The sequence below is a fragment of the Cryptomeria japonica genome, chromosome 6 (assembly GCF_030272615.1).
Source record: "Cryptomeria japonica chromosome 6, Sugi_1.0, whole genome shotgun sequence".
NCBI classification, from domain to species: Eukaryota; Viridiplantae; Streptophyta; class Pinopsida; order Cupressales; family Cupressaceae; genus Cryptomeria; species Cryptomeria japonica.
In genome coordinates, this window is record NC_081410.1 from 102,184,085 (window position 1) to 102,211,878 (window position 27,794).

Below are 27,794 nucleotides of genomic sequence, written 5' to 3' on the forward strand. Positions count from 1 at the left end.
CTATGTGTTTCCCAACACGAGCTAAACTGGTCCCAAAATACCTTCACATGCTTCCTCCAGTTGGTGCACGTTCCCTTTGTTTGGTGCATTTGACATGAACATCTAAACTAGCAATGCAAATACTTTATCAAACAAAACATTTTGTCTGCTTGGTAGAAACCTTTGAAACACTAGATTATATGTATTTGGTAGATCCTTACTTATCTTCCAAATGGAAATCCATAATACTTCACTACAAGAGAATGTGGTATTATAGACATCAACAACACAACAAGATACATGTATAGTCACTGAACAACAACTATTAGAAGCTCATTGCCGACACTTTCAAATTGCTATAAGTACATTAGACATACAAGAACAATTGATATCAGTACATAATGATAACATTAAGAGGTCCATCCATCATTACTAGACTCTATCCTTCATAGTTTTCAAATACTCTAACATGACTCAATCACCTTGACATCAACATACCTTCTTGACACTTTGACATCAATGATAACACTCTCTCTCTCTCTCTATTGCAAACATAAAGTAAACATGATGGTAATGGAGCTTAATTATCTTATTGATTTAGAGTTTATTTTAGTTGTGTTTGGATCCTTGTAAGTGGATGCATAGTTGATTTGAAGATATCACTTCTCCATTGAGACCTTAATTGCACAAACAACATCATTTGCTAAATGGCCTACCAATTAACCTTAAGTATTGCACAAATGTATGCAAAAAATAGACCAAATTTTTTCCTAATTGACCTTCCACATCTCTTTGACAATGGGTGCAGTTGCTAGTTATAATTTAATTTTGAACTTTCAACCTTCTTTTTTGCCCTTTTCCATATTCACAAACGAGGGCCCATTGTTGATCCTAAAAAAAAAAGAAAACAACAAAATTAAGATATATAACTAATTTAAAAAATGATGAAAAGAACAAGCAAAGCTTAAAATTTTCATAAAAAAGACAAACAAAATTATTTTATTTTATTTTTGGCGACAAAAAGACCATTCATTAAAACCAAGTTAAAGCATATATGGATCTTCAAAAAAGAAAGGTATCATTGGTTCATGCTCTAATGTCAAATCAATAAGAATGGTAAAATAATAGATCCATGGCCTCAAAAAATAGAAACAATCACAAACATAATGAGAGCACAAACCCACAAGGAAAATGACCATCAAATTACTTAATTTTTATCCAATATTATGAAGAAAATTTTAATTTTAATTAGTTCAAAAGTCTATTAACCTGCATGTTTAATCATTTTCATTTACAATGCCCATCTCATCACTCAAACTTTATTTTAACATATATGACTTAGCATTACGTCATCTTTACCAAAGAATATAATACAATCTTGAACCTTTAACATCCTTATAACCTCGGAATCCATCTTTATCCCTCACCATCTTTACTTTCTTACTCTATAATTATTATAAAAATATAATAATTATTATATCTTTACTTTTGTCATTCAATATCTTTACTTTTTTAGTATATAATTATTATAGTTCAATTTATAAAATAGATAACATTTTTCAACAATTGAAATTATATAATCTTTTATTATTTTCAAACTTACTGACTCATATCTCATAAAATTTAAATCAATATTTTAAATTCCCAAAACTATCAAACATCAATCAATTTATGAAACTTCTTTATTTGAATGGTTTTGCCTTCCATTTTCTTTCCACCCAAGCAACGTTCTATCGACGTGTTTGATTGCATCCAGAAGATAAACAAAGGAAATGTGTGATGTTGCAGTTGTTGAAACGTAAGAATTTGGTTTAGCCATTTAAGAATAAGAATAAGAAGAAGAAACAGATAGTTCTATCTATTATTCAATAGAATCCCATTCTCAATAGCTTAGTTCTAGCCATTCAACAAAAGCAACCGTTTTCTTCAAGTGACCGAGTAGGAAATGGATCACCGTGCCAGATGGGCATACACACAATCTCATGTGACAGAAAAAGTTACGCGCACACGCAACAATAATACAAAAAATCTTTTTGAATATTTATCAATTCTGGTTGCGGGCAGCCTGCCCAAGCAGATTGATGGACATATTCAAATTTTATTGGATCTTTTAACTTTTTTTGGTGTTGTTTCCATCGGGAAAAAGAATGCAATACTGTATTCTCCATATATGAATGTAGGGTCATAAAATGTCCATGTAATGTACAGGCATTTTAAATTTTGTGTATTCTCTGCTAATTGCTAGCCAAAAAGGCAAAAGTTCCTTCTCCTTTTGTTCTGCTCATTCCCTAATTGCGAACCAAAAAGGCAAAGGTTCATTTTCTCTTTGTTCTGCCCATTCCCTGCAAGAACATTCGAAGGCATAGTATTTCTATTTCTCTGGAGCGGACATATTTTTCTTCATTTTTTTGCCTCCTTTCTGTATTTTGAAAATGCTGAGGCGTCTGAGGTCGGAGGTTCGATCCTTGGTGAGGCAAAGTAGCCAACGTTTGTCTCACACAGGAGAAGCACCGGTGAAAGATGTTCAGCCACCGCATCTGCCCGAGTTTCAATACAAGCCTCGGCCATACGCAGGCCCATCCGCCGAAGAAGTATTGCGCAAGAGAAAGCAGTTCCTCGGCCCGTCGATATTTCATTATTATCAGAAGCCTGTAAGATAATTTCTCTTTTATAGCCTGTAACCCTTCTCTTGTTCGTTTGTCATAAACACCTAGTTTATATGCAAATTTAGTCTAGTATTATTTTTTTTAAATGTATTTGATACCTGATTTTCATAGATAAGATGATTTGTTTCTCCTCTGCCAGTATACTCTGTGTGAAAAGATGAAAACTACCTAAATGAAGAACCAGTGGAGGATGCTATCGAATTTGATTGTTGTATTTCCTTTGATGTTTAGTACTTTAGTTTGCAATAAATTAGAAGATATTTAAAAGTAGATGGTTATGTAAATGTTCTGGACAGTAAACCTAAATTTATAAATGCAGTAAAGGAATGGAGCCAATAGTTGGGTATCCTGTGACTGTTTATGTAGACCTACAGTGAGTTAAGAAAATCATAGATTAGTATATGAAGACATTTTTCTTTAAAATTGAAAATGGAAAGAGATTAACAATGGTCATCCACTATTTTAAGTTTTTACTGATGATGGATATTGCCAGCTTTAGTCAAGTCTATTCGAAGTTTCCATGGATCACTACCGAATCAATCACAACTTCTCTAAAGTTACTATAGTCATTCAAATTCCTGCAGCCCTCCTTTTCTTGATGCCTTTCCTTTTGAACAAGATATCGATAGATACTTCTGCAAAAGGCAAAAAGTTGTCTTCCAGGCTATCACTGATGTATTATTCTCATTCTTAAAACATGATAACATAATATTTTTTTATTGCATATAATAGTTTACTCTTCCGTATGAAGGTGCTTTTACATGCTGCAAAACTCTCCAATGATGTCATCTAGGGAGAAATTCTAGTGATAGAAGATTAGAGAATTTCTTTGTGAGCTTCAAACAAGAAAATGATTTTCTTGACAGTCCATGCATGTGGTTATAATTAGAATTCTTGTTCCTTTGGCATTTTATTTTAATGAATTTTGTTTCATCACAATTGATTCTGAAGGATTTGTTCTGTAAAAGAATAAAAGAATGCTAACAATTTCTCTTGCTGTCTTTTCTTCTTTTGCAGTTGAACATTGTTGAGGGTAAAATGCAATACTTATATGATGAGGATGGGCGTCGATATCTTGACGCTTTTGGAGGCATTGTTACAGTTTCCTGTGGACACTGTCATCCAGATGTTGTGGACGCTATTATGAATCAAACTAAACTACTGCAGCATGCTACAACAATATACTTGCATCATGCTATAGCAGATTATGCAGAGGCACTAGCCTCAAAAATGCCTGGAAATCTCAAGGTCTGGGTTCGCAGTAATAACTTTTGAGAAAGTACCACCATAAATTGCTTGTATTTTAAGAGTTAAAATCTTGTAGTGCATAGCTCAGTTAGGTGACTAAGGAATTATCAGAACATCATGTGATGCCGTGGGGTATAATTAAGGAATATTTAGATTTGCAAATTTGCTTTACATGTTCTAAATTGCAGGGTGTGCTGTGTCTAAGAGCTGCCTGAATTTATGCATAGCTCCTAGTATTAAAGAAAAAATATAGAGCACTCAATTTCTAGTTACAAAATAAGGAAACGAGTTTCAAATTTCAATATGATTGAAAGCTTAAGTTATGTACATGCTGGTGGAACTTTGCTACGGGATGCCACCATGATTATATCCCCAAGTCTGATTCTGCATATGTGATGACTAAAGAAAAAGTATAGATAAATATCTCTGTTTTGCCATCTGGAATGATATCCACATGCCAAAATGTATTTTACCAAAGGCCCACTTTTCTTATATTTCAGAATGCATGCTTATATATATATATATATATATATATTTGTCAGCTGACATGGTTCACATGCCAGTAAATTCAAGAGTTATATGCTAAGTCTGCAGAGTAGTCTGTATACAAAATTTCTAACATATCGATTGGATTGAGAATTATGAAAATTCTCTTTTTTCTAGGTCCAAATCTTTTAGTTCTCTTCCAATAGCATGTCAAGTTGCTTTTGTGATCATTAACCACCAACAACTGTCTAATGATCTCGTGCTGGAATCATTTATTGAATTCATCCCTATTGTTCATGTCAGCAATGTGCTCAATAACCCACTATGGGATGTGCACGTATTGTATTAAGCACCATTAATGGGAGCGCATTGGTATTTCCAAACTGTTCTAGAACGTTTTGCAGTCTTACAATTTAGAACCAATCTTCATATCATTTGCCCATCATAAGAAAAGTTAGGATGCAACCATGGCCTTGATTCATGGTGTTTATTCTTGAATTCTCTTGGAACAACTCTACGATGCTGCTATACATATTGTGCTCTTGTTGTAGGCACAATATCAGATATTGAACCTGTTTTTGAAGAATTTAGGTTGCTTGTTTTGGAAACTGATCGTCATTTTGCATTTCTATGCCATTTTCTTTTTATGGTAGGTCATTGATGAAAACAACAATTTCTTTAAAGCAAGAACTGGCTTGTTCGCCAGGCTGATTCTACTTTACCTGCTTTGTAACTCATATCATGTGTAGGGAAAATAAGAATGTTCAAAATATGACTTAGTTTTAAATAATCAGTTTTCCTTGCATTTTCATCAACATAACACCACTAGTTGCCTGTTTGTTGTTTCATGATCCTAATGGATTTCATTTATATTGAGAGAATGGTATGTTCTTTCAAATATGGGGGCAAATATCATATCTAGCAGCTTGGATTTGCTACCTGATGGCAATTCATTGGCTGTATTGCTCAATATATGGCTAAAATATGTTTAGATTCAAATACATAAGTCTCACCCTTTGAGGTTTGATGGTTTTGGAATCATATTTATATGAATAATGACAGCTGATCAGTAACAATTTGTTTTGTTAGGTGATGTCTTAGAATTAATTGAAATCAGTAGTAGAAGCTTTACCTTAATTGACAGAGTTATATTTGTGAAACCCGTGTGACTCATGGACTTTCTTGCCCAACTACATTTGTATGAAAGCTTTGCTTCTGGCATTGATTGGGCATATGATGATTCTTTGACACAAATTAACTACTTGAAGGGCTTTGTTCCATGTCCTCTGAAAATTCAGGATTAATATCGTATTTTTATCTTTAATAGTCGTCAAAAAATGTTGGTCCATTCTTGATGTTCCTCACTATTTAAGGATATTATCTTCCTTAAACTTTTAATTCTTGGTCGTATCCTTCCAAATTTCAATTTGTAAAGTATATCTGACTTTCACAATTAGAAACATAATTAAATTTAAAATGCATCTGTTTGGCAGCTTCCTCACTATATAAGTATTATATTTACAAGTGAATTCCATGTTTGGTTTATTAAATATTATTCTTAGATGATGTTCTATATATGATTATATTTCACTTCTGGTTAAGCATAGTTTTGTGCGGTTCTATTCTTTTAACATGCTGGTATTTGAGTTGTTAACCAAGGAAAATCGAAACAATGCAGGTTGTTTATTTTGTCAACTCAGGCACAGAAGCAAATGAATTAGCTATGTTGATGGCTCGATTATACAGTGGTAACCATGAGATGATTTCTCTAAGAAATGCATATCATGGTGGTAGTGCTGGCACATTGGGATTGACAGCTCTGAGCACTTGGAAATACAGCATAGTTCAGGTTGGTCTCGGTTATTAGCATATTTTGTAGGTTACCACCTTTATAATAAGTGATTTAAATGTTAAAGTGTTTGGTATGGTTGAACTTAAGTGGAAATAGTGCATGAAAAGAACATTAAAGAACATTCTTGGGGTAGAGAAATCCAATTAGTGAATAAAAAGGAAGCATGCATGCTTGTTTCTAAACAGAATGATTAGAGGTATATAAATGTGCAGCTTGAATGAACAATATGTGTAAGCACTAAGCAATGAATATAGCTGCTTGAACTGGGTTACTGCCTGATAGGTAATTCCTGGCCATTTTGCCTTTACAATATCGTCTTTAGAGTGGAAGCTTGGGATAGAATGGAAATGCTTGTCTTTCAGGAAAAAAAATTAGCCAGTGTTCATCACACAGGTTTGAATCTAATCCATAAAACAAATGTAGCTCCTTACAATATTTCTAGGAAATTCTTTAAAATGCAAAACTGGCTTATAGCTGACCATATACATTTCAGATTTCTTGAGGTGCGTTTTGATGTTTCTTATAATTGGCAAAAATATTTTGATTGAATATATTCTGTTAATTGTGTCATTTTGTTTCTTCAGTTATTGGCAGTTTTGTTTATTATATCTTCATTTGTGACTTTTTGATGTTTCTTGTAATTGCTATAAATATTTTCATTGAATGTCTTCTGCTTCTTGTGTTATTTTGTTCCTCAAGATATTGGCAGTTTTGTTTGTTATATCTTCAGTAGTGGAATTTTTTATTTAGTATTTTCATTTGCAAAGTTCTTGAATGGAGCAATTTGCCTTCTCAAAAATTTGGATTGCAATTGTGAGGGAGAGTTTCATATGTTTTCTCCATGAAAGCTCTGTTTGGAAGACTTCTCATCATTTTTTTGTTTTTTTCGGCTAGGGACACCAATCATTTCATCTGATTGTTTGTAAGTTTTTCCTTAGTTTCTCTCCATAATGTTATCTGCCCTAGAAACTACGATCTCCTTATGCTAATTGTTTGTAAGATTTCAAGTTTTGTAGTTGTATAAAAGATGTCAGGCAATTACTGATGGATTACTTTTGTTTTCCCTTTGCGAGTGTATGGTTGCTTGTAATCTTAATCTGAATTATTATCTATTTCCCAGGGTGGAGTCCATCATGTTGTGAATCCAAATCCATATCGAGGGGTGTTTGGCTCTGATGGAGAGAAATATGCAAAGGATGTTAAAGAGCATATTGATTATGGAACTTCTGGATGCGTTGCTGGCTTTATTGCTGAAACTATACAGGTTTGTCAATTAGAGTTTTCTTGATGTTTTGTGCACTATCTGGCTGATTCTGATCTTCTAATTGTATTAATATCCAGTGTTTGGCATAACAATGAATTACAAAGTGACAGTGTTGTCTTCACTCTCTATTTTAAGGGCGTGGGGGGAGCTGTGGAATTGGCTCCTGGATACTTGCCAGCTGTATACAAATATGTCCGAGATGCTGGAGGTGTTTGTATAGCCGATGAAGTACAAACAGGATTTGGTCGCACAGGAAGTCATTACTGGGGCTTTCAAACACAAGGAGTTCTGCCTGATATAGTGACCATGGCCAAGGTGAATTTTGTTTAATTTGAGGATTCTAACTTTTGTTTGAAGCTAACTGTATGTTTTCTTCTAACATAATGTAATCTGCTTATCAATTATTTAGACAGAGGATCAAGAGTGACAAACTCTTAATTATGCCAAGACGCATAACCTATAATGGCAGCAGGGGGAGAAGAATTTGATGTCATGAGTGGGAAAGAATAGTTTAAAGAAAAATTATTTAGAGCTGACATTTATTTTTAAATATAGAGACCCTAAACCTAAAGTAAATAAAATAGCTTTATAGTAAAATAAGATAAAAACACCAAAGTTTTTAAATATGTAGCAAACAAATTAATTTTATAGTAAAATTTAAAAATAAAGACACCAAACGCCAAATTTTTTAATGAGGCAAATAAAATCTCTAAAGTTAAAAAAAGTAACTCTTAAGTAAATAGAAAAAGAGTTCTATTTTGCTTGAATCTTAAGTAAAAGATGCAGAGAGATAGTCTCGAGGTGCTTATCCATCCTAAATAACAAATTTAGTATAGGCGCTTGGAGAGAAAGATATCTCTCGGCATATTTAAGATATCTATACCAGTATTACTTCTATGGTAAACTAATTGTTTTCTCCATGTTGACATAATTTATGGCAATTTTCAGGGCATTGGAAATGGGCTTCCATTAGGAGCAGTAGTAACAACACCAGAAATTGCAAATGTTATGACCCAGCGGATTCAGTTCAACACGTTTGGTGGAAATCCTGTTTGCTCTGCAGGTGGTCTTGCTGTTCTCAATGTACTGGACAAAGAAAAGCGACAAGAACATTGTGCTTCTGTAGGTTCTTATTTACTTGAGCGCTTAAGAGCTCTTCAAGAGAAGCATGAAAGTAATCCTCTCACAATATTCTTCACCCTTTCTTGTCTTGCTATATCAGTAGCTATTTTGGCTAATTGGTTCTATATGCGTTCGTGTGTGTATAGTCACACATATACATATATATAAAGTTGTTTCTACTTGTAAGACCTATTCAAACAATTTTCTGTAGTTGGGAAAGGTACAAAAGCAACATGAAGGGTGATAATAATTCAATACAAGGTTGAAAAATAGCAGGTTTAATGAGGAAAAATAGCTTGGTGGTATATATGAATATGAATACTCTGGTTTCATTTTCAAATATTAATAACAGATGGGTCTTCCTTGATACTATTGTTTGTGTTGAACAAACATGCTCTTACACTCTTTGTGAATTTTAGAACTAAGGTCTTGCAACAGTTCCTTACTGCAACTGACTTTTTATAGAAATGCTTACAGTATTACTGATTTCTTGTTGCAGTTATAGGAGACGTAAGGGGAAGGGGTTTAATGATAGGGGTTGAGCTGGTGACTGACAGGAAGCTAAAGACTCCAGCAAAGTCAGAGACATCAATCTTATTTGAGAAATTAAAAGGTGCTTGTATTGTAGTTTATATTTCTTTCTCTCCTACCTTTGAAATTACTAGGTATCAGTTGTTCTTGATGCAGTATTGACACTACGTGTAAGCTGATGTTAATGAGAATGCTTGTACAGATTTGGGAGTATTGGTTGGGAAGGGGGGATATGATGCAAATGTGTTCAGAATAAAGCCTCCGATGTGCTTCACCAAGGAAGATGCTGGTGAGCTTTCGTCTACAATTCCTTTAGATTGTTATGTTTACATCCTAGCATTTCAACTGATGACTCTGCCTCATCATCCCAACGTTAATAACATGTGTTAATGAATTCACTGTGCAAGTCATGACAAATATTTTAGCTTGTTGATGTTGGCTTAGTGTTTATCCGTAAAACATAGAGAGATTTTTTAGTTGAATATTGATAGCAATTCTCAACGGAATAGCAGAATTTCAAGCAATAACAACTCAATTCATTTACTTGACATTTTATTTACAACAATGAATTTTTGAATTCAGCGATGCACCTTTAATAGAAGATATGTATATATAGGTATTCATATATCCACAAATATGCATGTAATAGAACGACTGAATGGAGATTACTTACAATAAAATAGAATAAATGAGTTCAAGTTGGGCCATTTAGTTCACAATCTAGTTTTTAATAGGTAATAGATTTTTTACCTACTTTACTGAGTTTAAACTGGACCATTTCAAATTATGTTTTCCAAGCAATGGCCTCTCTTCAAAGAAAAGGAACAATGCTAATGGATAAATTTCTTAATTTTACATTTGCTCGGTATAGAATTTGAATAGAGTTCATTGATGTGAACCCATGAGCTTGGTATAGTTGTCTCGACATTTTAGCAAAAACCACAACTTAAATGGTAAGGCCTTACTTGAACATGTGATGCAGAGAAAGAGAGGGAAGCCAATGCAACTCAAAATGTATGTTCAATTGCTAGAGAAGCAATAAAGTTGGAAGACTCCAGGTTATGAAAAACAACTAAACGTTAAGCACTAAACAAATGCAACCATAATGACAGGGTTAAACCTAAAGGAGTTAACAATCAATGTAACACAATGGATTGCATTGCACATGGAAGCATCACAATAAATATGGAATCATGATATAAGAAAATAGTGTCTTGTTTATTATGCAACATGATGCATACTTCTGAATTAAGATTGACGACATACATATTGATATAAGGGTAGAGTCTAGATAGAGATCCTTGATCCATTATACACAATTCATAGATATATGTGTCCAAAGGGGGGTACATTGGTTAGCAACAAGCAGTATTGTGAAACAATCCGATCCTAGTAAATTATTAAACTTTTCTCATTGTTAAGATGCTTTTCTATATCATCATGATATGTATTTCAGATGTCTTTATTCTGTCCGTTTGCCTTTGATTTTTGAAATGGAATATTTTATCTTTCAACACTCCAAAATATGCTCTTGAAGCTCCAACCTACACCAAAATTGAAAAACTTGAACATAAAAAAGAATTTTCTTTTTTTTTTTTGTTGATATAGGATTGCTTGTGGACTTATGGTGGCTCTGCCAATCCAATATACCAAAAATAGTTCCTCCTTTTGGGACCTATGGTGGCTGCCACCCCCTTCTTTAATTCTCTGCTCTCTTTCACTCATGAAAGACATAGGCTGGCAGGAAAACAAGCTCTGATACCACTGTAAAGACCCTGCTCAATCTACGCTTAAATTTTTAACTGCAGCGATATATTTGGCTGTTATGTTTTAACTCTGTATTGCTGAGAGGATAGTTTCAGATGTGCTTACTATTAGAATAATATCTTTATTCAATTATTTAATGGTCAGTATTGTAATATATTGTAAATATTAGTAGTTTCTAATTTTGCATCGGTTATCAGTTGTTTCTTATTAGAAACTTTGATCTCTTGTAATCTATATAATGGTCGTTTGATCATTCATTAATTTAATTAAAATTTTACCAATTACTCTCGTAATATGGTATCACAGCCATAGGCTAAATTTTTTTCGAAGAAGATTTCTTTCAAAAACCCGCCTAGGGTTTTCCGGTGCCTGTGTCTGTTTTCGTGGGTCTATTTTGAGGATTTTTCCTCTACCTGGGTCTGTTTGGTAGCTCAGAAAAACGCGATTTTTCGCATCTGTATCTTTTGTGTTTACCGTTGGTAATTTTTGCGATCGGGTTTGCGGGTGTGTTTTCAGCTCTACTCGCATTAGTATTTTTTTGCCCACGTGACGAGGTTTATTTTTGCCATTTTTCATGAGCTTTCATCTCCTGTTGGTGCACAATTTCTGCAATTTATTTCCGCGCGCCCTTGACGCGAACTTTTTGTTCGCGATTTCCATTTTTTTACCTCTTTCCGACGCATGTTTCAGTTTGCGTTTTTAAGTGATGTGATTGGTGGCTGGGGGTTTGTGTTTTTTGGTGCGATTGGTGACGATTCTTCGTTTTTAAGCCCGTGCGACACTGATTTTTGGCCGCGACTGGGTGTGGTTTGCGGCTCGGATTCTGTGTTACCTGCATTTGCGTTCTTTTTTCCTATTCTAGGTTTGCATCTGTGCCGCCTATGGTTTTTCACGAACCCTCCATACTTTTTCTGAGGCTAAGGTTTTCAGAAAAATCATTTACAAAAATCGATTATTTTGGTTTTTTGAAAACTCTATTGGGTCCCTCTCAAAATTTTCTGGGTCATTAGAAATCCGTATATTTGGATCTATGCTGACAAATTTTTCAGCTCAACCTCGTAATTTGTCATCTTTCTGCGTCAGTTTTATCCACGTGTCCTGTTTACGCGATTTCACTTATTGATTAGCTCCTGCCTCGATATTTGTGTTGTCATTTGGTCAACTTGTTTTGACCTCAGTTTTTAGTGATGGCATCTTTGACGAATATTCTGCTCGAGGGGAGTTAGAAATTCAACGACAGAAACTACAATACCCGGAAATAGCAGATGCTCACAATTTTTGAGTATCGTGTCATAGATCAGTGGGTTCTTGGAAATGTCTTCCGTCCCACTACAGCTGGTCCTAATCAGACCAAGTTTGATGAGCAAAATCGTGAAGCTGCCATGATCATCAAGCTCTCAATGATCGATGATCAGATTCTTCAGATACCTCCGACAAAACAGTTGTCGAGATATGGGAGCATCTCAAGACGCTGCATGAAACGTTTCATAAGAGTGGAGCTTTCTTTCTGAAAAATATGCTCTTCTCTATAGTCATGGATGAGCATCTCAATTGGATCAAGGACATCCGTGACCAGTTAGAAGCCATCGGTCGAAACATGGAGGAAGAGGACATGGTTGTTATAACCTTAAAAAGTTTGCCAAAGGCTTACGAGCATTTTGTCGAAACACTCAACATCACCTCAATTGGTGTTGACCTAAAGTTCGTTGATCTTTGCACTAAACTTCTGCAGGAGGATCAGTGGAAGTAGTAGTACCAACTCATCCTCTACAGAACAAGCATTTGCAGCCAAATCCTTTCATAAGGATAAAGGCAAATCACAGTCTTCTCAGCAGAAACCCTCTGCTCCGTCATCAGAAGGCTCGAAGAAGAAAAATGTTCAGTGCAATTACTGCCATAAATCTGGTCACATGAAGCTAGAGTGTCATAAGCGCTTGGCTGCACAGGTTAAGCAAAGTGGTTCACAGCTGAAAGCAAATGTAGTAGAGCAGAGCGAGTCCGCCTTTTACGCCTTCATGCCTAAAAGACCCGCAGACCATGTAAAAACTTCTGCCTGGTATATTGATTCAGGTGCCTCACGCCATTTCAGTTATTTTTGGAGGGGAAGAGTACATCGTTGTCGAAAAGGGCAATGTGCAGTTTCAGTCTGCAGGGAGGAAATTAATTTTCCTTAACATGTACTATGTTCGAGGAATGGAACTCAACCTTCTCTCAGTCAGATTTCTAAGACAGTCTCCTCGGCTCGATGTGACCTTTAGTTCACATCAGTGCAGTATCATTGATTGGGAAACTCAGACAACTGTTGTTGTGAGTATTGAGGATCATGGTCTATTCAGACTAGATTCTGGTGATTCTCAGGAGCTTGCCATGGCAGCCAACCACTCCTCTGTTAGTACACTTTGGCAGCAACGTTATGGGCACTTAAATGTGCACTATCTTGCTTGGCTTGTTCGGGAAGATCTTGTCATCGGATTGCCAAAGATCCAAACTCAGAACCTCGGAGTTTGCGGAGCATGTTAGGCTGGCAAGCAGCATCGGACTCCGTTTTCGAATGGCGACTCTTGGAGAGCTTCTAAGGTGCTAGAACTGGTCCATGCTGATATTTGTGGACCTATGGGTACTCCTGTTACTGGGTCCAGGTATTTTCTACTTTTTGTTGATGATTTTGGTAGAAAAATGTGGGTGTATTTTCTTCATCAAAAATCAGAGGTGTTTGCTGTGTTTCAAAAATTCAAAGCATTAGTAGAAAAAGAGTCTGGTCAACCTATTGTTACTCTTCAGTCTGATAATGGGGGAGAATTATGTTCTTCTGCCTTCTCCCATTTTTGTGAACAACATGGCATAAAGCACCAACTCACTACACCTTACACCCCTCAGCAAAACGGTGTCGATGAGCGGAGAAACCGCACGATTACAGAAATGGGTCGGTCTATGCTTGAACACAAGAGTGTTTCGAAAAAGTTTTGGGCTGAAGCAGTTAATAGTGCAGTCTATCTTCTGAATCAGTCTCCTACTGTGGTTGTGAAGAAGAAGACTTCGAAAGAGGTTTGGTCTGGCCACAAGCCCAGAATCAGTCACTTCAAAGTTTTTGTCTCCATTGCTTTTGTTTGGATCCCTGATGTTAAGCGCACCGAGTTGGTTGCCAAGAGCTAGAAACTCATGCTGACCAGCTACACTGATACGCACAAGGCCTACTGCCTAGTTGACATTGAGATAGATCGTATCATCTTCAATCGTGATGTGGTTTTTGATGAGGAACAAGGGCCATTTTAGCTCTCTCCTCCAGTTATGGATTCAGAGGATTAGCCTTTGAAGGCTTCAGACTTGGGTGTCCATCTTCTATTAGGTCCACCTGATGGGAGGGCTCTAGCTACTCCAGTTCCTGCACCTACACTAGTTCCTTCTCCTGCAAGATCACCTAGACATGCAGCTGCACCACTTGACTTTCCTCAGGATTCCCTCCGATTTTTTGTTTGATGAACTTGATTCTGTTGCACCTCCTGCATCTGATGTTGGCACTTCTACTCTTCGGCCTAAATGGTGGGCTAAGACAATTGCTGATCTTCATGATGATGAGCTTATTGAGGGTAGAATTGCTCGGAAGAAGAGCAAACAACCTGACTATGTCAATTTTGCTCTCATGGCCAACATTCACAGTGTGTATGAACCTTAGACATACACAGAGGTGAAAGGTATACCTAAGTGAGAACAAGCTATGGCAACTGAGCACCAGAGCTTGCTGAAAAATAACACTTGGGTTCTGTCAGATCTTCCTCCAGGGAAGAAACCCATTGGATGCAAATGGGTCTATTAGGTCAAATACAAGGCTGATGGTACTTTGGATAAGTACAAGGCTCGTCTCATTGCCAAAGGTTTCTCTCAGCGTGAAGGAATTGATTACGAGGAGACCTTTGCTCCAACAACAAAGATGAGCACCATCAGATTAGTCCTAGCCATGGCAGCTCAGTGTGGCTGGAAGGTCCATCCAATGGACATCAAGAGTGCCTTCCTGAATGGTGAGTTACAGGAAGAGGTCTACATTACGCAACCTCTTGGATTCAAGGTTGCTGGAAAAGAACACCAGGTACTCAAACTGGTGAAAGCACTCTATGGCCTAAAACTGGCTCCTCGGGCATGGTACATGAAAATTGATAAGTACCTCACAGATCAGGGTTTCCAGAGGAGTTCTTTTGTCTCAAATCTTTATGTCAAGACTACTGGCAATGATATCATCATTCTTGTTATTTATGTTGATGATCAAATCATCACTGGCAGTTTGACATCTTTGATTCAGGGAATCAAGCAGAATTTATGCCAGTCTTTTGACATGTCCGACCTTGGGCTTCTACACTACTGCCTAGGTGTTTAGATTTGGCAGCAGTCTCATGGCATCTTCATCTCTCAGTCCAAACATGCCAGGGCTTTGCTAGACAAGTTCCGAATGCAAGACTGCAAATCTGCATCTACACTTATGGAGAAAGGCCTGAAGTTGTCAGCCAAATCTAGTTCTCTAGTTGAGAATGAATCCGATTTCAGGCAACTAGTGGGCAATTTAATATTTCTCGCCTCCACTAGACCTGATTTGAGCTATGCAATGAGTTACATATCCCGCTTCATGACAGCTCCTACATGAAGACATTGGGCTGCAACGAGGTGGATCTTGCGCTTTGTCAAGGGCACTTCAGACTTTGGTATCCTTTATGGATGGACCAAAGATCCCAGACTCATCGATTTCATAGATTCGGATTGGGCAGGCTCTGTTGATGACAGGAAGTCCACATCCGAGTATGTCTTCACTATGGGCACAGGTGCTATCACTTGGACCAGTAAGAAGCAGGAGGCCGTAGCTCTTTCATCGACCGAAGCTGAATATCGAGGAACAATCAAAACAACTTGTGAGGCAGTTTGGCTTCGAAGGATGCTTTTAGACATCCAACTGTCTCAAGCAAGTCCTACACCCCTCTTCTGAAACAATCAAGGGGTGCTGAAACTTGCCAAAAATCTAGTCTTCCATGAGCGGACCAAGCATGTTGAGCTTCATTGTCACTTCATCCGCAAGTTGGTTGAAGATGGATCCGTGGATTTGCAGTATGTTCCTACTAAAGATTGGTCTGTAGATATCCTCACCAAGTCCTTACATCCGGATAAGTTTGTTAAGTTTAGGGGGCAACTTGGTGTAGTAGACAGATTGACCATTAAGGGAGGGTATTAGAATAATATCTTTATTCAGTTATTTAATGGTCAATATTGTAATATATTGTAAATATTAGTAGTTTCTAATTTTGCATCTATTATCAGTTGTTTCTTATTAGAAACTCTAATCTCTTGTAATCTATATAATAATCGTTTGATCATTCATTAATTTAATTAAAAATTTACCAATTACTCTCGTAATACTTACCATGTTTGTTGTTAGTGTGTTTTTATTCATAGAAAATGCTTTGACATTCATTAATAACAAAGAAAGGGCACAAGGGTTTTGTAACTCAATGCCAAGAATCCTAACAACAGATGCAAGTAATGCTTAATTTGAAACTGGCAATATTATTCTAGAATACAGTACAACAACTCCATTACATTCATTTATGGAAGGGAATTTACTCAAGCCAAAGTAAACAGATTGCACCTTATGCTTTTCATGCATAACAACATTGAACGATAGCAAAGAAGTGATATATCAATATAATGCCTTAATATTTTCTCCACACACAATACAATGAACAACAACAGTATGAGTCGATACAATATTATAATGTCTGCAGTTTAGAGGTGCCAGGCATTAGATGACAATATCATAAACCAAGCCATCTTTGGAATAAGCAAGCTCCTCACGCCAAAAGGGAATGTGTTCATTCAACTCCAAGAGTCTGCCCAAGGTTAGGAGGCAAAATAATAGTAGTTGCAGAGTCATTTCAATGCTCACATCATGAGGAGAAGAAACCCGCATTCAAGAATGGTTGAATCACACTGTTGACCATTTTTGTGTCAACCTTAGCCATGCAGATAATCGATCTGAGAAAATCATCAAATAGCTAAAATCTTGTGTGTTTGCCCCCAGGCCTAAAGCCCTAAACCCTTAAGGCATTTTTGCCTTGGTCTTTTTTTAGCCTTGTTCTTTCTCAATGTTGACCGGGTTAGGCAATCATTTCACTTAAAGATTATCAGCTAAAGGGTCCCTTCTTCATGGCGGGGCTAACCCCTTTCACCCGCTACCGGCTGGCGGATGTTCTTGTTTATCGCTTTGTTGCATTTGTTGGGAACTTCTGCTTTTGTTCCCTGTTCGGATCTTCCTCTCTTCGTGCGACACTGTGATGAGCGATGCTAGAAGTGTTATCGCTTGGAAGGTGCCTATCGCTCATTCTCCGCAAATAGGAACAATGCTACATGTTGCGACTGTTCCACTTTCATGCGACAAGGCGATGAGCGATATGAAGGAAGACCATTGGCAGGGTCCACCTTGCGAAACTGCGATGTGGCCAATGCAAGGTTAAGTAAAATGTTATTTCCATTTCGCAGCGGTCAGGAACAAGGGTTTTCCCAAGGTTGCAAAATAGTGATGAGGCTCGTGGGGCTAGCTGATTTAACAGTTAATCAGGGTCGTTCAATTTCACTAAAGAGCTAGATCGATGACCTTGTTTTAAACTTCTTTTACGGGGCTTTTGAAGACTTCGTGGCTCGTTCTTGGCCGTCCATCTGCGTGCGATAAGGAGGTTCTAGTGGCCCAAATTTAAACTGGAGGTGATAGTTGGAATTCAAACCAAGGAAGCAATAATCGTTTGGGGAATTAATTGGCAAAACAAAAGTATAAGTTTTTTTGAAAAAATTGGGAAAAAATCGGGAGAAAATCGGATTTACAAAAAAACGTAAAACATTGCAGAAAAACGATTATAAACTACTTTTTTTTGATATTTTAGGGCATTTCCATAGCATAGAGATATTGTAGGCAAATAAAATAGACACTTGAACACATGAATTGCATGAAATAGATTTTCGTTGTTTATATTCATATCACTGATTATGTTGCACAAAATATTCTACACCATAAATAATATCTAGATGGTGATAGATGTCAAAATGTCAATTACAATATAGTTTGTGACTGAAAACAAAGTCAACCTATAAACTAAGTACAAAATTCCCAAATATCAAATGTAGGCAATGACATGCTAGAGGGAAGGAGGCCCTGATGATGAAGCTCCTGGGGAAGAGCCTGTCCTAATTCGTTCAACCCATTCAGGACCAAAGTTGGCTTGCCTCATGAGATCAAAATCTTCAGTCTCAAGCGAACGATCAACAACAACATCATCATCATCATCATCATCATCAGCAACTATCAACTCACACTCTGGATATATCTCATCGAGGTCAGTTGGCAAGCCTTCCTCAATAGTTCTTGATTTTGCCCATGTAGAAATTAGTGTTTCCCTTAAAAGTGAAAAACACAATGAATAGTGAATACAATTTCAAAAACTGCAACTATATATTAATATTCTCACCTTGAGCTTTCCTTATCTTCAAGCGAAGGTTGTGATGAACAAATACCAAGTCATTCAGCCGTTGTTGTGATAGGCGGTTGCGTTTCTTGGAATGTATGTGTTCAAAAACACTCCAATTATGCTCACAAGCTGATGAGCTGCACGGTTGGCTCAAAATCCACACTGCCATCCACCTTAAATTTGGTATTTCGTCTCCAAAAGAAGCCCACCATGCAATCGAAAATCACATTATATGGAGATGATATTGTAAGACTAAGAATATCTTATAATCTTAACGAACTTAATGAGCATGTTGGCAAAATAAAGAGATTGTCAAAAGTTTATAGAGTCTACCTGGTTGAATAGTCTTTCTGCTTTGTATAGCAGCCCTACAAGAGAGGAAACCCTTAGCATGCGTGTACACTTCCAACTCTATCGTAGCCGCATCAAATTTTTCCAAGTCAGGAAACATTTTTTCCATGCACTTGAAGAAGCCTTGTTTGATCTCACCATCAATTTCCAAGAAGTCAGTCTTATAGAATAACAAAGGATTGAGAAAGTATCCCGCAGCATGGAGAGGAGTGTGCATTTGTCCATCCCATCTCCTATCAATTATGTTCCACAATGGCATATACCTATCCCTGTTATTTTCTAGCTTACTCCTTATCACCTCCTTATACACATATCCCATGGGGGTTTTTTCCCCATCCACTAGTTTCAAGGCTTTTACTAAAGGCTCTAAAAATTCTACAATCTGCTCAATTGATTCCCAAAAGGTGGTAGAATACATATACTCTACCACTGCTATGCCATTTGCTTGAGTTGTGAAGCCAGACTCCATCCACTCAGCTAAAACAAACATTCGCCTCAAATTACCTTTCTGTTCACATAATGTTTGTAATGCAAGGAAATATGTTGCAAATCTTGTCACCCCTGGTTGAACTAGCTCGTTGCCTCCTGTGAAAGAGCGCATTATAGCCAAAACCCTCGTGTGATTATAAACAAATTTGGTAACCTTGTGAGCCTTCTGAAATGTCGCCTTAACCCATTCAATTTTTCCAATGTCCTCTAGGGTTAGATCAAGGCAATGTGTTGCACATGGTGCAAAAAACACGGAAGGGTATTTATCTGTTAGAAGTCTCCCTGTAGCAACACAAGCAGCAGCATTGTTTGTGATAAATTGAACCACATTTTGTGGCCCTACATCCGTAACTACCACGTCATACATCTCAAACAATGCATTTGTGGATTTCATCATATTAGATGCATCCACATATTTTAGAAAATCAGTGCCAATCTCACAAGAGACAAGGAAGTTACTGTGAGCTCGGTTCCTGCAGCATGATACTGCAACAAGTTCTAGCCCACTGTAACCGATGTTGTTTAACAACATCTTGAACATCCTCTACTGCATCTTTCAGCATACCAACCCTCAATGACTCATAAGATGGGGCTTGAAACCTAGGTCCTACAACTGCAATAGCATCTACCATGGGTTGCCAATATGGATTTCTGGAAGCATGGAATGTCATGTGAGAGGAGTACCAAAAATTACCAATTGCCTTCTTTGCTTGTTCAGTGACAGTTTTCCTCCATCTTGTACTCTCCAAAGTGGTTTGTGATCTTGGTGTAGTACGAGGTTGGAAAAAAGTATTAATGTTTCCTCCATCTGTGTTTGGTCCACATGCTATAGAATTAGGTGTTGACCCACATTCCTTGAAACTCCCATCTTCGCCATCCTCCTCACCCAAATGGTTCATCCTAGGATCTACAGAACTACAACCTAGTTCAACCCCAATTCTTGCCTTTTTGGCTTTACTCTAAGCAATCCCGTCAAGAGATTGCTTTGCTTGATATGAGACATCTGCAGGGCATGCTTTGCATATCACGGTGTTATTACCTCGTTCTTTGGACAAATGCCATTTGAAACGATAAATTCCACCATTGATATCTTGTAGACACCAATTGCACTTGACCTTCGTGCTACCAGGAATTGTTGTGCAATGTGTCCACACAAAGTCTTTTTGACGTGGCATTGTGATCAAGAATTAGTTCTGCAAAAACATTTTAGTTCAGTCTTTAACTTTTGAGGGATCTATGGTTGGGGTTGTGTACAATAATTGCATTTGAAATTCATTGACATGGGAAATTGGAAGTGTTAATGTAATTGATTATCAAGTTTACAACAACAAAAGAGATGGTAGAAAGTAGAAACACAAATCAGAAATTTGAACAATGGAGGGTAATCAAATCCCAAACTGAATTCAAAGAGATGTACCCATATGAGGGCAAAAAATGTTAACAATATAGCTGTAACTCATCTCTAACTTGCTGACCTATAAGTATCCATATAAAGTGACAAAACTATCACAGCCAACAATTCATAATCCAAGACCTCCAAAAATCCCTAACTAGCTTCAGAAAACAATACAATTAGATGTCCAATACAAAGCTAATCCAGTTTCTTATGATGGTTATTCTGCTAAAATGAATTGCATAAGGTAGAAGCCATTGGCTAAAATTAATTCTGCTAATATGATGGTTATTCTACTAAGGTTGAAGCCACTGGCTAAAATTAATTGCATAAGGCAGAAGTCACTGCCTAAATTGAATTGCATAAGGAAGAAGTTTAGTTTGAGTCTTTGAATTAGCCACTATCATTAATGAAATAGAAGTCACTATTGATACTTTCATACAGATAATATTGTTAACATGTTCATATGGGTAACACATACAATAATACATCTATGTTACCCGGGGACGCGTCCCCGGTATTTTTTTCAGCCATCTTCGTCCCGAGGACAGGGGACTCCTAGGGGACGTCCCCATAAATTCTGCATATAGACAACGAATTTTGACAATGAATTCTATAAGCAATTTGACTTTGACTCTCAATTTAACACAAATTTGCCATAAGAACTCTACTAGTTCTTATATGTTAAGGTTCTATAATGGATATGTGCATGTTTTATCCATGTTTTCATATGAATATTTTAAATTTCCCTATTTCTTTTAATTTTCCCTACTTTTATATAGCCGTCCCCTAGCCGTCCCCAAAATTGGCAAAAAAAATCACTGTCCCAGAAACGCGTACCCCCGTCCCCTGCCATCCTCGTCCCGGAAACTTGGGGTAACATAGTAATACATTGCAAAACCACTATCCTAAGAAGCGAAAAAAGTGCCCCTAACAACTTAGGGCTTTGGACATGCACAAGTTAGGTTGACAGGTGCCCCAACAGAGCAATGAACTGGAGGACTGACTCGATTGTAGCAGTAGAGATGTCAAGTGAACTCACCTTCAAGAGGCACCTAAATACTGTTAGTCAAGAAGAGAATGAGGTGGAGGTGACAGAGAATCTTATCAAGCAAGGGAGTTGACATGAGCTCTTATATGTCATTTGACATTTGGCATGTGCTCTAAGAAGTTAACAACAGTCTGATACATTGGACATGATTATTATTTTGTCAACACAATTATGTTGTCTTTTTCATCAATAGTGTGGAAGTTTTCAATCATTGGCTTTACGTATGTGTTACTGTTAACAAACTACCATTAGCATGTGGTCTGTTATTACATATAGTAATACGTATGTATTACTATATGTGATAACAGACCATATGTATTACCGTTAACAAACTACCATTAGCATGTGGTCTGTTATTATACGTATTACTGTATGTAATAACAGACACATACAGTAATACGTATGTATTACTGTATGTAATAACGCATGGTCTGTTATTACATACAGTAATACATACGTATTACTGTATGTAATAATAAGCCAAAGACATCGCAAAAAAGTAATAATACATACGTATTACAGACATCCAATTTTTGAAGCAAAATAATAATAAGCCAAAGACTTCTAAGGAAATTAAAATTTGATACAAAATAACAGACCACATACGGGTAATACGTTAGACAAAACATACCCGGTATTCTCAGAGGGTCTCGCCAAATTCTGGAGGTTTGCGACTCTGCCGAACTCGACTTCCTTCACAGGTGAACCACCTCATGCGCCTTCCTTCACAGCTTCACGCAATATTTTTGTTGTTTCCGGAGCAAGTGTTGAATGAATATGTTGCACAAGCCACTATATAGCCATTCGCAGGTTTTTTCTTCATAGTTCGCAGGTTTTGTTTTTTCTCAGTTCACGGTATTTTTTTTTTCTCAGTTCGCGGTATTTTTTTGGGTATTTGTGCAATTTTAGGGTTTTTTTTTCATGATTTTTAGACGATCAATCACATGAATTAATCGTGATTAAATGCGGATTAAATCGTTGACAATTGTTGACTGAGAATCCACGATTTTTTGAAAAAATTGGGGCCATCGGCGATTCCCGATTAATCGGTATAATCGCGATTTTTTGCTGTTTGTTGCTTCTATGATTCAAACAACTACTCGGTAGTAGTTGCCGACTTAATGGGGTGAAAATCAGTTTTTGACACCATCGGCTAACCAAATCAGATCAGATCCCTTCCAACCACTTTCAGGTGGCTAGGGGGCAAGTGCCATTACTCTGCAATGACTCCGCAGAGGATTTTCAAACGCTGACCTTGCCCATTTATTGTAGACTGAAGACTTTTGGGTCTGGCAAAGGACATCAGACGCCATTCTTGTAGGGATTCTCCCCTTTTTTAGGGATTGTTGCTCTTTCCTAGTTCTGGGAGATATTTTTAGGGCACGCAACCATTAGATCAATCTTTTCTGATCCTATCTTCCTCTTTTTGTAACCTAACTGTAGCTGGTTAGGGTTTCTAAGGGTTCTCCTCCTGTTTCTCTTATAGAAAATTCATACTTTTTTGCAACTATAAACTTTGCCTTACCTTTACATCAATAAAATTGTCTATCTTGCCTCTCTTTCAGTTTAAATATTACGTGTAATGCATATTACCTCATATTTGAATGCATTCTTTTCTGATTCTTAGCTTATGTGATTGTGTTAACACCCCTGCAGATGTTGTCTGTGAATTGCTTTAATTCCTCTCTTCATCTTGCAGTATTCTAACCTTTGCATATTCTTAAGGAGCTGATTAGGATAGAAAATTGTGCATATCCTTGGGTAGTTTTCACTGATGTCTTGTGTAGTTATGGGCAAGGAGGATCAACTTTCAATCTATGTGCATCACCTCATTTCTCTTTCAGCATTCTTTCTTCCCCTTTTCCCCTCAGATCATTAGAATAGATTTTACAAGTACTGAGTTGGTTCAATACTACACCCTGATTGATATGGAAGACGGCCTTCTTCGGAGATTCAACCTCACTTGCACATGGTCCCACACTTGGAGGTTGTTTCCATGTTTCACAAGGTTGTTGAGCACTAGTGTTCCACAAGGTTGTTGAGCACTAGTGTTCAACAAGGGTGCAAACTTTTGTGACAACACACAGCAAGGATGAAGGATGTTGTTGGTATTGTCTTTGATATAACAAGTGAAGTTGAAGTCATCATTAATGTTGAAGGAATTTGTTGATAGAAATGTTGTCATTGATGTCAGAGGTCTATAGACGATTGGCAATAATTGTCATTGATGGCAAAGGTGTATGAACACAATTGACGATGGCCAAAGGCCACTAATCGAAACCTAAGGCTAATCCAAATCAGTTTTATATCTCAATCAAGACAAGTTTATTAATGTCATATTGGCATGGCATTTAATTTATGCAAGATGGCTGACCACCTTTTGTTTTGCATATAAACACCCAAGTTACTTCAGCGATATGGAAGAGTAATCTAATTCATAGTGCGGTTGTTAACTTTAAAGGTAGAGACCATGTTCAGACAGCGATTAGAATAACAACCTAAAAGAGAAGACAGCGATTGGCAATAATTCTCTCTACATGAATGGGACGCCTCTCTTCATAAGACCATGCAATGGTATAAATAGAAGATGGATGGAAACTAAAAGAAGAAAGTTTTGCATTAAATATTATTCAGATTTAAGAAAATATAAAATCAGATTGATTTGAAGATAAATAAAAGCATCTTTAAAAGGGCAATCGATATAAAGAAATTGTTAACAAAAGGTGATGTCTTTTCAAAAGGTCACCTCTGTTCAAAGAGATGTCTCTCTTCATGAAAGGCATAAGGATATGTAGATATAAAAGGTGATAGTAAAACGGAGAGAAGTGTGAGTGTGGAGTAATAAGATATATCATATATACACCAGCAGATTTGTGATGAAAATAAAATCTATGTAAAGATCACAATAAATATTTGAAAATAAATAAAATGTTCAAAGTCAGCAATTAGTATTTGGAAATTTGTTATCAAAGAACATACCCATTTAAAGGGTAGTCTCTTCCCTAAGAGTTGCATCTTTTGAGATATAAGATGTGGGTATGACTTAATAGAGTGTGTAGATTAGAAGTTTATATCATATGTAGACCAGCAGCCTTGTATGAAGAGGAGAGTTGATATATATGATCAAGGCAGACTTATGATAGAGGTACATACATTTATGACAGAATTGTAAGAAAAGTATATCTAGATATAAAGAAGAATATATGTAGATATAAAAGAGGAAGGTATGCAAATATAAAAAAGATGTATATGCAGATGTAGAAGAATGAAGTGACTTGAATATTTGGTTAAGAATAGTCAAGAGACATGTTGAAGGCCATTGAAGAATTAATATGAAACAAGAGATGTGAGAGGAGAATAAAGATATATCATTCAAACATAGTCAGATTTATTAATGAAGAGATGCAATTAGCATGCAAAATGAAGAGTTATGTTTTAAAGGTGAAAGGATGTGTCTCTAAATGAAATTGTCTTTCTTGGGAAGATATAAAGAGAGCATTGTGTGAGAGATAGAATGTGTGGGTTGAACGAGAGTTATATTATTAATACACCAGCACATGAAGAGCAGATCTTAAGAGTTTATTTGCAGATTTATGTAGGAATTATGAGGAACGTTAGAGTGAATTTGAAGGCAGACAGCAGATTTATGGGCAATATTGTAGCAGATTTGTAAACAGACTTATAGCAGAATTGTGAGAAGTTTATGCAAGAGGTTGCTGCCTTTCACTTACAGGAGAGATTGGTGTCTCTCGCTAAGTTGGTGCTTAGCTGTGGGGGTTGGTGCCTACAAATTGAGGGGATTGGTGTCTCCTGTGGGTTGGTGCCTACAAACTTGTAAGAGGATTTTATATAAGCAATGTTGTGTCCCAGTTTTCTCCCGCAAGGGTTTTCACATAAATCTCATGTTCTCCTTTTGTTGAGTAATTGTTGCATCTTATGTTGTTATTGTGCAATTGATATGCTTATGGTATTTAAGCTTGAAAAAGTGAAGATTGTTGTTATATCAATTCACACCCACCCCTTCAAAGTATAACCCTGTGGTTATCAATACACCCTTTGCCATTAAATATAAGTTGCATTCAAGCTAAAAGACTTATGGCTGAAAAAAGAAGTCCACGTGAGAATATTGTAGAACCCCAAATATAATAAAGACAGCTTCTCCCAAAACAATCTCCACACCAATCATAGATACTCTCAAAAATATAATCTTCCAACCTTTAGAATAAGAATCCCAGGCATGGCGTCCATCTAAATAAATTTCAGCAATCAATATGAACTCCTGCAAATTTGTCTCAAAGGAGACTTAAACAAATTTGATCAATGCAACTTTGAAAGCACTGTGAAATATCTAAGTGATATTTCTTCCAACTAGCTAGGGCAGATAGTCTCACTACTGAAACCAACGAACCCTTAGGGTTTTCGTCCTAAGGCTCAAACTTTGAGAAGCTATCCAAACAATATTAGAAAATAACCAAGCATATCTGAAATGAGGCCCAAGCTGCTCGTTTATAACTACCAAAGAGGCTTCTAGACACCTTATAGGTTTTCCTTCTCGTTTTAGTTTAATTTTGAGTTGAAGAACTTAATAAAGTGACTGTTAAAATCTTGCTTAAATTACCATTAATGTCACTTGATAAATTTATTAAATTAATTAAATAATTTTACCCTTATAATTTGCTTTTGAGGGCTGATATTAAATAATTAAATTAATTAATTCCCTTAATTCTAACTATAGCCTACGGGAATAAAATAAAATAATAAGTCTCCAGGAGCAGCTACACAGAAGGGGACGTTATAGTAGAGGCCAATTTGGCATATAAAATTGCCTTCTGTAGCCCACAATAAGGTTTCTTTGTGCCTACCTCATATATTGTCAAATCTTCACCTATGGGTTTCAACCTTATGACCAAACTCAAGAGTAAACTTAACCTTGCCAATGCACCTACCCTAGGAGTGCAAGAGGGTCTAGTTGAATCTCTTTATATATTCGAAAATGTGCCATATAAGACCCAGCTTCTAAATCAGTAAGATTACAATTCATTTGTTTTCAAAATTTTGTTTTAGGAAAAGAAAATCAGAGTTCAACAATTCTACAACATGCTAGAATTGGTGATATATACAAAGTGTGGGAAGTTTATTCTCATTGTATAAAGGATTGAAGGGAATATTGACAATGCTAAATACACAAAAATGGGTTGCCCTAATTTATTTGTCATATAAGAGATTGTATGCGAACCAGTTTAGGGAATCATTTTCAGTTGACATGTTTCTTATTGTTCGAAATGTTCATTGCTATTTTTTCGTTATTCATATAAATATTTGACACAATCGCTTCCATTTGCATTGTTTAGGTGTAAAAATGTAAATTTAAAATTGATCTTGTGTTTTATGGTTTTACCACATCAAAATGCTTTGGTTGTGTTGTTTCCTTTGAGGAGAAATAAATATATGCACAGAAGTTAAATGCAATTTTTGGTTAAATCATTTTTAATGGCACCTGGAAAGATGCATATTAACATTGTGGAGAAGTGCTACCTACATTGGCAAAACTTATATTATTCATATGCTAGTTCAATCATGATGAAGGATAGCACCAAATAGGTCCTTGTTTTCTGTGAAGGGATTTGGTCACCCAAAGTTCTTTTGATTCTCTAACTAGTGAAGCTCCAGCCTTAAAATGTGATGTACAATCCTTTTGACATTTCTTTTCTACTTGCAGACTTCCTTTTGGATGCCATGGACTATGCAATGTCAGGACTCTGAGTTATCATACATACTTTTGTGGGACATCTGAAAATGATGTGCCATCAATTCGTACCTTTGTGCTTTCTTCTTTACTTCAATGCCTTGGTCACAAGAACTGATTTTAGATTTTCTTCTATTTTCCACTGTTCTTTGACAGCATAAACACTTTCTGTTTAAAAGGCACTCTGCTGTTGTATACTTCTCAAATAATTAACTGTTAGTACAATGGTGGGGAGGTTGCCTGCTGATTCGCTACTCAAGCTTTTGCATTTTACTGTGTGTTGCTTGATCATTTATATAGAACAAGGGCAGTTTATAAATATTATATTTGTCATTGACCAAAGTGTCAATCAA

General features: G+C 36.6%; 1 protein-coding gene across 2 annotated transcripts; it reads left to right on the forward strand.

Annotated features, from left to right (window-relative positions):
* Positions 1-1,886: 1,886 nt before the first annotated feature.
* On the forward strand, positions 1,887-27,794 carry LOC131050123 (alanine--glyoxylate aminotransferase 2 homolog 1, mitochondrial). 2 transcript variants are annotated; one of them, XM_057984279.1, is made up of 9 exons: positions 1,887-2,630; positions 3,663-3,893; positions 6,058-6,228; positions 7,352-7,495; positions 7,631-7,810; positions 8,444-8,669; positions 9,117-9,230; positions 9,351-9,437; positions 27,415-27,794. In XM_057984279.1, the coding sequence occupies exons 1-9, from the start codon at positions 2,412-2,414 to the stop codon at positions 27,456-27,458; spliced, it is 1,416 nt and encodes a 471-aa protein (XP_057840262.1). In that variant the 5' UTR covers positions 1,887-2,411; the 3' UTR covers positions 27,459-27,794. The 2 variants fall into 2 exon arrangements, with proteins under 2 accessions (XP_057840262.1, XP_057840261.1); XM_057984278.1 differs by lacking the exon at positions 27,415-27,794 and having other exon boundaries at positions 9,351-9,696.